Consider the following 11,979-nt stretch of genomic DNA (forward strand, 5'->3'; position numbering starts at 1 on the left):
AATTTTTATTATTATTTTTGAAAATATAGGTAATAAAATTGAATAGGAATTTGATTCTCATTCAAATTAAATAAAATAAATATTTAAATAAAAAATTAAATTATTTCATTGCAAGCATTACACAACAAATATTTCTATTAAAAAAAAAACCCTTTTAAATAGTGTAGGAAATTATTTTATGAAAATTGCAAGTTTTCCTTATTAATATTACTCTTAACTATAAGTGAATGTATACATTGCATAATTTGTGAGTTTTTTTTATATCTAATTTGCCAAGGTGCCACTTTGTGCCATGGGTTTGGGGAACCCAAATCTGAAGTCATATTTCTTTAAGAATACAAAAACTAGATCATTAATAGTGCACATTAAGTGTAGTGACCGATGAGGTGCCAATCTCATTAAAGGATAAAGCCCAGTTTGATAGGATGTCTGCCTCCATTTTCCCATTCTCCTAACATGACTAATTTGAAAGTCTTCAAATTGTGCTAACTCTTCCACTATATTAGTAATTGAATTTCGTAGGTGCCATGCATCAATACTCCCTTTCATTATTGCGTGAACAATAATGAGGGAATCACCTTCCAAATGTAGTTTTTTGCTCCCAGCTTCCTGTCCATTCTAATAGCTATCAATGCAACTGAAGCTTCTGCAACATTATTAGTTCCCTCTTCAAGTTTCTTTTCTCCAAAGGCCACAACATTTCCATTCCAATCCCACACTATAAAACTAGCTCCCGATGGTCCAGGGTTCCCTTTAGAATCTCCATCGAAATTAATTTTCCACCAACCTTCTGAAGTTCTCTCCCATTCCTCCCTAATTTGATCATTCAAGCCAGAGTGAACCCAACGTGGCCCCTTAATGGGCCTAATTCAAATTTAAATATTATTTTATATGATTATCTTTAATAATTTGTTTTAAAGAAAATTGTTTTTCTTTAAAACAAAATAAATTTTCATTAAGTACACATTTTTTTTGCTCGGTCATTGAGTACACATTAATTAGCTATTCATTATAACTATTCAATTAATAGAAATTGCCTTAATAATATTAATTTTGTTGAGCTTCAAAATTATACTATCTAATTTAATTGTGACGTGCATAGAGATATTATCTTTAATATTACATATTTTAAAAAATATATATCTCTAATTTGAGTTAAAATTTTATGTTTGATGACTATTTTTAATAACTTCTATAAAGGAAATCACCTTTTATTTAAAAGAAAATTAAAAAATTATTGAGTACACATTAGGTAGTTATTCATAATACTATTCAATTAATAGAAATTGCTTTAAAAATAGATTATTAACTCTTTTTTTTTAATTAAAAAATAATAATATCTACCTTGATTGGAACATGCATAAAGATATTATATTTAATTTTAGATATTTTTAAAATTTAATTTTAAATGTTATGTTTGATGGCTACATTTTAATAACTTTATAGAGAAAATTTAATCAGTGTCTTACAACATTAGGTTAGGGTTAAGGTCAATGTTGTTATAGAATAAAGGTTGTCATTACAATTAGGGTTAGTGTTAGGGTTAAGGTTAGGTTAGGGATAGGGTTAAATAAGATTAGGTATCAATTAGGATTATAGAAGAAATATTTGAGTTAAGGTTAGGACTAGGGTTAAATTATGATTAGGGTTAGGGTTGTATTATGAATAAAGTTTCAATAACATTAGGGTTAATATTAGACTAGGGTTAAGGTTAAGGTTAGGATTCAATTAGGAATAGGGTTAATGTTAGATTAGGGTTCAATCAAGAGAAAATATTTCAATTACAATTGAAGTTGAATCAGGGTTATGGTTAGGGGTTAGTTAGGGTTATATCTAAAATTAAGGTTAGGGTTGAATTGGGGTTAGAATTAATGTTAGGTTAGGGTTTGAACAAGGTTAGCATTAGGGTTTGATTAGGGTTAAATTCAATGTTAGACTAGGGTTAAAATTAGAATTAGAGATAGCATTAGGATTATGATTAAATTGGGGTGAGGTTTCAATAAAGGTTATGGCTAAGATTAAGGTCAGTATTCAACTTGAGTTGTAGCTTAATAAGTGTTGAAGTTAGGGTTCATTTAAATTAGGATTAACCTTCAATTAATGCTATTGATAGAGTTTAATTATGGTTATGGTTTAATTAGTGTTAGAGTTATGCTATAATTCAATTAAATTAGGATTTAGTCAAGGTTCAAATAGAGTTAATTCTATAGTTCAATTAGGATTAAGGTTAGAATTAAAATTAGAGATAAAGATTTCAATTAGGGTTAGGGTTTAATTAGGGTTTTAAGATAAATATTCAAGTTAGGGTTAGGGCTAAATTATGATTATGATTTGAATATTATTAGGGTTAATATTAGATTAGTAAGGTTAGGGTTAGTGTAGTGTTAAATTAGGGTTCAATAAAAGTTAGAGCTAGGGTTCAATTAGGGTTATGGTAAAATTATGGTTATAAGAAAAGTATTTGAGTTAGGGTTAAATTATGGTTAGGGTTTATATAGGATGAAGGTTAGAGATTAATTATGGTTAAGATTAATGTTAGATTAGGGCTTAAACAAGGTTAGCATCATGGGTAAATTAGGGTTAGATTCAATGTTAAATTAGGGTTGAGGATAGGTTAAGAATTGGAATTAAATATTTATAGTTAAGGATGAATTAACATTAGTATCAATGTTAATTTATTGAACCATTACATGAATCTCATTACAATCAACTCTTTACTATTATTTTTGAATATTAAACATTTTTAAATTTGATATCTCTCGGCGTACTTTACTTAGAATTTTTAAAATATAGGTATGCTATTTTACAATACACAACTATTATGAAGTATCACTACATTAATAGAAATAAAGTACACTATAAATGCTACTTTAGCAGCTTTCATGATAGCATGTTTGTTTCAATCATTCTATTGGCAATCTATAAACACAAACATAAGGGAATGTTTTTTTTAGCTATGACTTAATCTTGAATTTAGAGTTTACTCTACCATACAAAACTCATTAATTTTTTTTAATTACTATATATTTATTAAATTCATAAACCAAATTAAACACTCACCCTATACCAAATTAAACACAAATATTAAACCAAATTCAACACCAATAAAAGAAATGACCCCCTTTCAAGGACAAACACTTGCAACCTTCCAAGAGAGCGTGTACTTCATTTAATACATTCCGATAGATGAAATGAGCTTCATTGGTCCAAAGCTACTACAAAGAATTGACGATAGGTTGTGTGAAGCATTCCTTGGCCATAACCACATCCCATTTGGAGGATGGTCAATTATGCTCTTTGGTGACATGGGTCATTTACTACCAATTAAAGACATCCCTATGTGTGCTTCAATTTATTATGTGAAAACACTATGACACAACTTCACAAAAATTATAACTTTGAACAAAATATTTAATCAAATTGGAGAGGACCCTTCCCTAATTAGTTTCCATTGCCTACTCTCAAATTTATGAAATGTAGAGCCTACAATTCAATAATGGAAAATTCTAATGGCATCATAAAGTTCCTCACTCACCTTTGAAGAGAAATCTTTTTTTTCATCCTCCACACATTTATTTGCAACAAACGAAATGGTGCCATTACATAATAAACGTATGTTGATGTCTTCAACAATGCCAGTTGTCCAATCCATAACAGAGCAACTTAGGGGATCAACATGCTCAAATCTAAAGGAAGAATAACTTGAATCTAAGATACTCTTATGTATTGGCTAAGATATCATGTTATGTTCAAATTTATGGGTGGAAACAGGGCTTGTGAATAGTGCACTTAGACAAGTGAAAGCAATTTTATATAGGGATGGAGAAAAGCCACCTCAACTTACCTTATTTGTTGTTGTTTGCTTCAAAAATTACAAAGAACCAATGCGGGATCAAAATTACCCAAATAATGTACTGATAACCCCAGTGAGTTGTGGTGTTCGTCATCAAATACCACTAAAAATGGCATGGGCATTAACAATACACAAATCATAAGGGCTTACACTTCAACAAGCAACAATTGACATTAACAACATTGATCGTCAAGGGTTAACATTCACAACTATTTCAAGATTTTGTGAACTCACAACTCTCCACATTCACCCTACCTTTACATTCCAAAGATATGCACACATGCAACACAACCCATATATTGTTTGCAAAAAACAAGAGTGATTGTTGGCATTATCAAATGCAAACTCTTGAAAGAAAAGTTACAACAAGTACAACTTTGTTCATTCAAACACTTATTTTAGCAAATTCCACTAAGACAACCTACCTTTGTGTATCTTTATAATTTCTACATTTAATCTCCTTAACTTACTTAATCTATATTTTGTTAACTAATAGATCATTTAAACAATTATGTTTTTACATTTAAGTTTATAATTTAATTTACAAGTATTCAATATTGAATGTCAAACAATTAGACATCTAACCAAAAAAAAAATTATTTATCACATATTGATTATCTCTCTTTTCTATGAAGAATCATTTCTTGATTCCCAATACTATTCTACTATTACTTTACTTCCGATTTTCTATAGTTTACAAATTTCACTTATGCAAAGAAATTGACATTATTGTGTTCCATGTAGACGTTGTTAGTTCCAATAGCAAAATAAACCAACTATATTTATGATCTATTTTCATGCTTCAACATAATGATACGATTTCAAAAAAATAAAAATTGCTTTAACATGCAAATATGAAAAGTGAGTTCTCCATTCAAGATGCCTCATTGCATTATCTTATTCACATATATGTAAAATAATTAAATATATTCAAATTTATGTAAACAAGTTACATTTTTGCATCTTCTATAACTATTTCCTCAGCATACCCATTACACACTATGGTACAATTGCTAGTAATAATATAATATTTAAAATAACAATATTTTAGTTATTATAATATTAAATTACTTATTTTAATTAGATTATAGTTATCCTCATTACTCTATCACATACCCATAACATACTATGGTACAATTGCTAGTAATAATATAATATTGAAAATAACAATATTTTAGTTAATATAATATTAAAATTATCTATTTTAATTAGATTATAATTATACTCATTACTCTATCACTTATAAATGAAATAAAATTAGACAATATTACAATATATCTTACTATTTCTCATACATCTTCATTTCTCAAAATCAAAATTAAAATCAAATTACAATACATATAATTTTAATAAACAATTTATATAATTCTAAGTTACAATTATAATTCAAACTACATAAACTATTTTTATTTCTAAATTATATAACTTCAATCTTATAATTTCAACATTTCATATTCTTAACATTAACAATTAAAAATTAAAATCTTAAATATTTATCTTATTATATTTATTACTCCTATTACAATATTTAAATCTACACTTATTCCTATTCGTTACTGTACGCCCAGTGTTCAAATTATATATATATATATATCTCTCAATCACAGGCTATTTACAATTGCTCTGGACATCAACTGTAACCTCCAATTTTTATGCTCGGAATTTTCTGAGGCCAAGCCTGTGTTGTGGGTGAGCAATCATGGAGAAAAGGCCAATGCCACAGCGTGGCCCAGATGGCAGATTCTTACCACAAGGGCAGCCAGCCCCGAAGACAAGAAAACCCCCCCTGATGAACAAATGCAGTGTCCTGCTGAAACATCTCATGAGCCACAAATACGCCTATGTCTTTAACGAGCCAGTGGACCCTGTCAAGCTCGGTGTTCCCGACTACTTCACAGTTATCGAATCCCCAATGGATCTAGGCACCATCAGGGCCAAGCTCAGAGCTTCTCGTTATTCCTCTGCTGAAGAATTTGCGGCCGACGTTAGGCTCACCTTCTCCAATGCCCTCAAATACAACCATCCCGGTGACGTGGTTCATGAAATGGCCAAAACCCTAAGCAAACGCTTCGAGAACAGGTGGAAGGTGATTGGGAAGAGAACCAAGCAGCGGGCTAGGGTTAGGGTTAGGGATAGGGTTGGGGCTAGGGATAGGGGTGCTCCCGGCGATGGCGTCATGCCGCAGATGACTTACGAGAAGATGTATTATATTGTTCGGAGGTTTATGGAATGGCCGGGGGATATTCCCGAGGTGGTGGTTGATTTTGTGAAGAGGCACGGCGCCGCGGTTATGGACGACAGCGATGAATTGCAGCTAGATTTGAATGCTCTGAGTAATGATCGCATGTGGGAATTGCATGGCCTTGTGAGCAGATGTTTGGAGGACTGTGATCTGCGCCCTCAGCCGGAAGTGCAGAATTCTGATGCACAGGTAGGTTTTGTTCGTGTGTTTTCTTATTTTATGATTTTTACTGTATTTGGGGTCTAGAGTTTGCGTAGGCTTGTAAGCCAGGGGTAAGTTTTTGTTTGTTGATATTGTTTTTCGATACTTTTAGAGTTGAGGGTTTGTGTAAGTGTCTGGTCAAGATGTAGGTATAAGTTCTTCAGTGTTGTTTTATATATGTTTAGAGTCTGGGATCTGCAAAGGCCTCTGATCACTAATTAAGTTTTTGTTCTTCGAACATATTTTCTATATGTTTTAGGGTATGCACTGGCTTCTGGTCAAGAGGTAGGTTTTTGTTCTTCTATAATGCTTAAGGTTTAGGGTTAGTAGAGGCCTGTGGACAAGAGTTAAGTTTTTGTTCTTTGATATTATGTTAAATTGTTTGGATTTTATGGTCTTTGTGGGCTTTTGATTAAGGGGCAAGTTTTTCTACGGCTATGTTAGGCTTGGGTTTTGCCAAAGCTTATGATGATGCTGTAGGTTTTTGTCTGTGTATATTATTTTTGATAGGTTTTTTAGGGTTTGCATAGGCTTCTGCTCAAGAGTTAAAAATGTTTTTTCGTCTAAATAATTTTTGAAATTTGAGGGTGTGACGGGTTCTGATTCAGAGATAAGTCCTTTGTGTCTCTATCATTTTCAATATGCAAAGGGTTTAGATACTATTTAGGCCTTTTCTGCTGGCTTTGTTGAGTATGCCACACACATTGAGATAGATAAGGTACTTAAGCTCAATTTCTAGACTTTATCCTGTATGCTAGGAATTTGAAGTTGGGGCTCTTTTTTCAAATCCTCAATGCTTTTACCACTAAAAATCATCTCATTTGATGTGAAGGTAATATACGTGTCAAGTATTACCAAATTTTGTTTGTGTTTGTAGAAGTTTTCATGAAAAAAGGGGAGAAAATTGCGAGTTTGTTGAAAATTATCTAGTGTTCTGAAAAACCTGTTAGCTATATTTGCTTTTGAGATGTTTGTAAAATTTGATGAATCCATTTTTAATGGAAAACATACATGTTTTATTGTTCTTATTAACTATAAATGTATAATAATTCCAGAATCTCTACATTTGAATGTCCGTTTTTTTCTGAAATGGGAGACACCCCTGTTATCGTAGCAGCAAAGCAATAGGCTAACCCACACTTTGTTCTGCAGCCTCTTCGGTGTTCCACGGGGACGCGTCCCCCCCCTTTTTGGGCGTGTCCCCCCGTCAGAAACGTCTCGAGGACTGGGGGACGGGGACGCGACGTCCCCCGCCGTCCCACCACCGCCACCCAAGCGCCGCCGGGACATCTCCGGGTCTCCACGTGACGTCTCCTTGGGAGACGTCTGGGCGTCTCCCAGAGAGACATGGAGATGCCTCCACATCTCCTTGGGAGACATTTGGGCGTCTCCCTGTCCTTTGAGAGACGTGCAGACGTCACTCCAGGGATGGGGAGACACCCAGACGTCTCCTTTCGCCCCCACGTATATGCAATGTTAAAAATTTAAATTTTTTTAAAAAGTGATTTTTTAAGTTTTTTGAGGGTTAAGGGGTAACTCTAATTGGATCTGGGCCAATAGGGGCCAATAGAAAAATAACACCCGATGCCTTTGGAACGCTCAAGGGGTGATGCCCCTTGACCCCAACTTGGGGGTGCTGCCCCCAAACCCCCGTTGAAAAATATAGGGGGAAACTGCGCTGATAGAACTAGGGAAAATCTAACCTCCGAGTCTGATTAGGCTCCATATAACAACACAACTTAGAAATCTTGGTATTGAGATTTAGTATTTCAAATTTCCTAGTCTCATTTGAAATGTAATTCTTATACTGTCATACATCTTTTCAAAACTAGTTTTTCAAGTACTATATGTATATGTATAACTATATCAGCACCACCACCCCGCCGCCGTCCCCAAACTTAGGCCCTTGGTCCCCCCGTCCCGGAGATGCTTCCCCGCGTCCCCCCATCCCCAACGCTCGTGGAACACTGCTCTTCATGGTTTTTCTTTTTTTTTTTTTTGGAAATTACTTAGCTTTTTAGTTTTTTCTAAGTGCCAAAACAGTAAAACGGAAAACCTTTATGGTACGTATCCTGTGGATCTGAACTTGGGCCTCTGCTTTCAAAACCCCAATGCTTTTACCACTTGTAAGCATCTCATTTGACATTAAGGTGGTCAGCATTATTAATATTACCAAATTTTGATAACATTTGTACAAGAAAAATGGAGAAAATTGTGGGTTTAAAAAATCTTGAAATTTCTTGAAAAACTTGTGAGATTCATAAAGCTGGGAATGTTTATTAATGGAGAATGTACAAGCTCTCATTTTCGAAAAACTATTAATTTTATAAATTGCAGATGTTATATAAATTCTTGTGCTCTGAAACTGGGGCACATGCCTTTATTGTCACAGTGGCAAATCTATGAATTGAGTGTGCAGGATCTTTGTTTTGTAGATGCTATCTAGTTTTACACCCATTTCTTAAACCTCTGTAGCACATCCTATCTTTTTGAATAGTTTTTATTGAAACTACATGTTATGTGGGTCAAATTTAGGTTTATTTGTAAGGTTGCAATAACTCTCGAGCTTGTTTCTTGCTGAGTAAAAACTCGCAAGAAACTCACCTGACTTGTGAGCACAAAACTGCTCTCGAGTCACTTGCCCCAAAGTGCTGGAGAATTTTCTTGTCAGAAATTGGTGAGTTTTTGCCGAGTACTCCTGAGTTAACCTGAAAACTCATTTATGGGTTGAAAGCATTAGTCTGCAGCAATAAATGCAAACAATCAGTTCATTTCTCACACTTTCACTCTCCTCCCTCTAACTCCTTGATGCATTGACAGCATTCTTTTCAATTTCAGGTGATTTGTATATTCAACGTTTGGATATTTTGGTGAGCTTTTGCAGAGTCATGAGTTTTTAATCTACAACATTCATTTTTGGGTGCTACATAGCTTTTTGGATCAGCATTTGGGCCATGTAAGCAAAAGTTGCCGCAGAGATTTTTATTTACCCAACGAACTCAATGACTTGGCTTGAGTGACCAATAGCAACACTGAAATCTCACTAGAGGAATTTAATCACACTGTCAAGTCACTGCACATATTATCATCCACAGCTATTATTTTTGGTGGTTCCAATTGATGGGGGGCTTCTTTGTTCTGGAGAGTTCTCCCGTCCTCCCAGAAAGCATGCTGAAATCTCATAAAAGGATTTCAATCACAATGTCTAGTCACTTGGCCATATAATCCTCATACTGTTACTACTTCAACTGGCACCAATTGGTGGGATTCTTAATCTTGGAGAATTATCCAGTATTCCAAAATGTATTCTTACAATTCATCAATTTTGGAGTTTTTATGATGCTTTCCAACAGTGGGTGGGAGTGCTTTATACCTTGAGAGAATGTGAATCTGCTCTCAGAACCCAATTCTTATTTGAAGAAATTCTTTCTCTACTGTAATTTTAGTGATTAAACAAATATTCATAACTATTAATTTGCTAATGGGCACTTTAATGTTCAGAATTTTCATAGCTGGCCTTCCTTGGTTGGCTCTGCCTCCAGCATTGAATGCAATTATGCAAATGCTTTCACGGTCTCCTTATTTTCCAATGCAATAACTCAAAGCAAAGTTCATTTTACTGGAATGTTTGAAGGGGATTTTTCAAGAAATCCAGGTGATGCGTATGGAAACTGCTTAAAGATTGCACAAGCTAGTGGAAGTTTGTATGATATTTGGAAAGCTGATAAAAATCATCCTAAAGCTTATCAAACTGGTTTCCAACGTTTGGAGATTATGAGAATTGTTTACCATGGTAGCCATGCTTTTTAAAAGATGGAATATAAAAGTTTAAAAAATTGCAAAATGTGGCATACTGTAAGCTCTACCAATCCTTGCGCTACACTCCCCACCCTCCAGCAAGAAAAAATGGGAACACAACTTTTTATTTCACTCAAAAATCCCATGGCATGTTTAGAGTTAAGGAAGCCATCCAATTGGGAAGTCCTGTTCTCTGAAATTTAGTAGATAATCTGTTGGAGACAATTGAAGGGTTGTGAAAATTTGCTGCATTCTTTGGATATTATCATATCGTAGGCCAACCTGGCCCATGTCATTGATTATATCCTTCTTATCCACAAACCATGTTGTCTCTTCCTGCATGAGATGTACAAATCCTCACTTTGACATTTAAACATCATTTGGTAAATTTGTATTTATGAGTCATGACATGTTATGCACATGTGTATTTAGAAACCCAAGATATCATTTCATAAGATGTTCACATGGAGAATTTTAGGGAACCATGTATATCTAGTTTTTTATTAAGTGATTCTCTAATAATAACAATTTCACTTCCAATTGATAGACCTTATTTTTCAATATCCATAGAAGCCTCGGCTATATGAAATTGTTATTCTATGAGCAATGACCTTATTTTGCTTTGAAATGATTTCTTGTCTTGTCTTAATATGGTCACAGGCCGGTGATTACATGGATGTAAAAAAAGATCAGATCCCACTGTTACTGAAGCAATAGATTTCTGAAGAATTGCAGGTGCTGTCAATGTTGAAAGCTATTAAGCAGGACTTTAGCTTGTTTGGTAGGAGATACATGAAGGTGAACGGTGCTTTGTTGTTTGAATGTAAATGGAAGTCTGTTATGTTATTCTCAAAAATGGAAGTCTGTTATGTTATTCTCAAATTTTCAATTTGGTTTTGAAAGTTGGGGAGTAGCTAGTGTATCAAACTGTTTGGGCTCACAAATAGTTCTTGAATTGACATCTTTATGTGTTGGATCAGGAAAACACTACTGAAGGCTGAAGATTTTTATTTCAGGAACAGCTCAAAGCAGGAGGAAAATTTTCAGGAACGGCCCATCAGTAGAGGTTGGTTCCGAAGAACATTGGAAGTGTATCATGTTTTTTAAAACTTAAGATTGAATTATTTGATCTTCTATGGTTTAACCCCCTTTATTTGCATATGTTTGTTTAATGGATGCAGGTTTTTGAAAACTTGGGCTACTTGATTTGTTGATTTATATTCGTATACCTCCTAATGTGTGTCCAGGTGGAGGAAACTTCTGAAATTAAGGCAGCTGCTTCAAGAGATTCTTTATTTTATCAAAAAAGTATTTAGGAGCAAATTAATCCACTTAGTTCACACCGTATTGATGGTAAATATTGTAAAGTGTAAATTTCTTCCAACAAAGCAATCTGTATGTGTAATGAGAGGGTAAGAGATATTCTATGGCTAGTGAAGTATGACATTTCTGTTAAGGGCCTGGTGTTCAATGTGTTGATAGACAGTTCTTGTCTTTAACACTTCTTTATCTGTATTTATTCTCTTTTCTCGAACTCAGAAATTTATCAAGTCCATTTGATATATTTTGTGTATGAGTTTGTGCCATGTTTCAAAGCAAAGCTTTTGTAGAAGGATGTGCCTAATCTGGCTCCAAAACTGCGCTATCGTACAACCAATAACCTTCGTGTTATGTGGACAGAAAAACTGTAGAATAGGCACAGAATGGCTGCAGGGCTCGGCAGAAGTGCTGCGGCCGCTGTCCCCCACTATATTATAACACGAAGTTATCAGTGTGACTGTTTTTGGAACCAGAATAGCTACAGCCTCTGTAGAAATAGCTTCAATGAGTAGCCTTTTACGGACTTACATATTAAACAATTAAATGATAAAGGGTAGCGAACTCA

General features: G+C 34.0%; 1 protein-coding gene across 4 annotated transcripts; it reads left to right on the forward strand.

Annotated features, from left to right (window-relative positions):
* Nucleotides 1-5,450: 5,450 nt before the first annotated feature.
* Nucleotides 5,451-11,656, forward strand: LOC131041917 (transcription factor GTE8). Of its 4 annotated transcripts, none has more exons than XM_057975167.1 (4): nucleotides 5,451-6,284; nucleotides 10,830-10,892; nucleotides 11,111-11,160; nucleotides 11,276-11,656. In XM_057975167.1, exons 1-3 carry the CDS (start codon nucleotides 5,553-5,555, stop codon nucleotides 11,156-11,158), a joined length of 843 nt encoding a protein of 280 aa, XP_057831150.1. In that variant the 5' UTR covers nucleotides 5,451-5,552; the 3' UTR covers nucleotides 11,159-11,160; nucleotides 11,276-11,656. The 4 variants fall into 4 exon arrangements, 1 of the variants encoding a protein (XP_057831150.1); XR_009105093.1 differs by having other exon boundaries at nucleotides 5,452-6,284; nucleotides 11,075-11,160; XR_009105095.1 differs by having other exon boundaries at nucleotides 5,453-6,284; nucleotides 10,755-10,892.
* Nucleotides 11,657-11,979: the final 323 nt, after the last annotated feature.

This window comes from Cryptomeria japonica, chromosome 1, assembly GCF_030272615.1.
Source record: "Cryptomeria japonica chromosome 1, Sugi_1.0, whole genome shotgun sequence".
Lineage (NCBI taxonomy): Eukaryota > Viridiplantae > Streptophyta > Pinopsida > Cupressales > Cupressaceae > Cryptomeria > Cryptomeria japonica.

Bases quoted from the DNA above. Each gene is read 5' to 3' on its own strand.
- LOC131041917 (XM_057975167.1), top strand. From the start codon at position 5,553: ATGGAGAAAAGGCCAATGCCACAGCGTGGCCCAGATGGCAGATTCTTA. The intron at 6,285-10,829 runs GTAGGTTTTGTT...GAAGAATTGCAG, and splicing joins TGCAGAATTCTGATGCACAG to GTGCTGTCAATGTTGAAAGC. The intron at 10,893-11,110 runs GTGAACGGTGCT...TTTTTATTTCAG, and splicing joins TTGGTAGGAGATACATGAAG to GAACAGCTCAAAGCAGGAGG.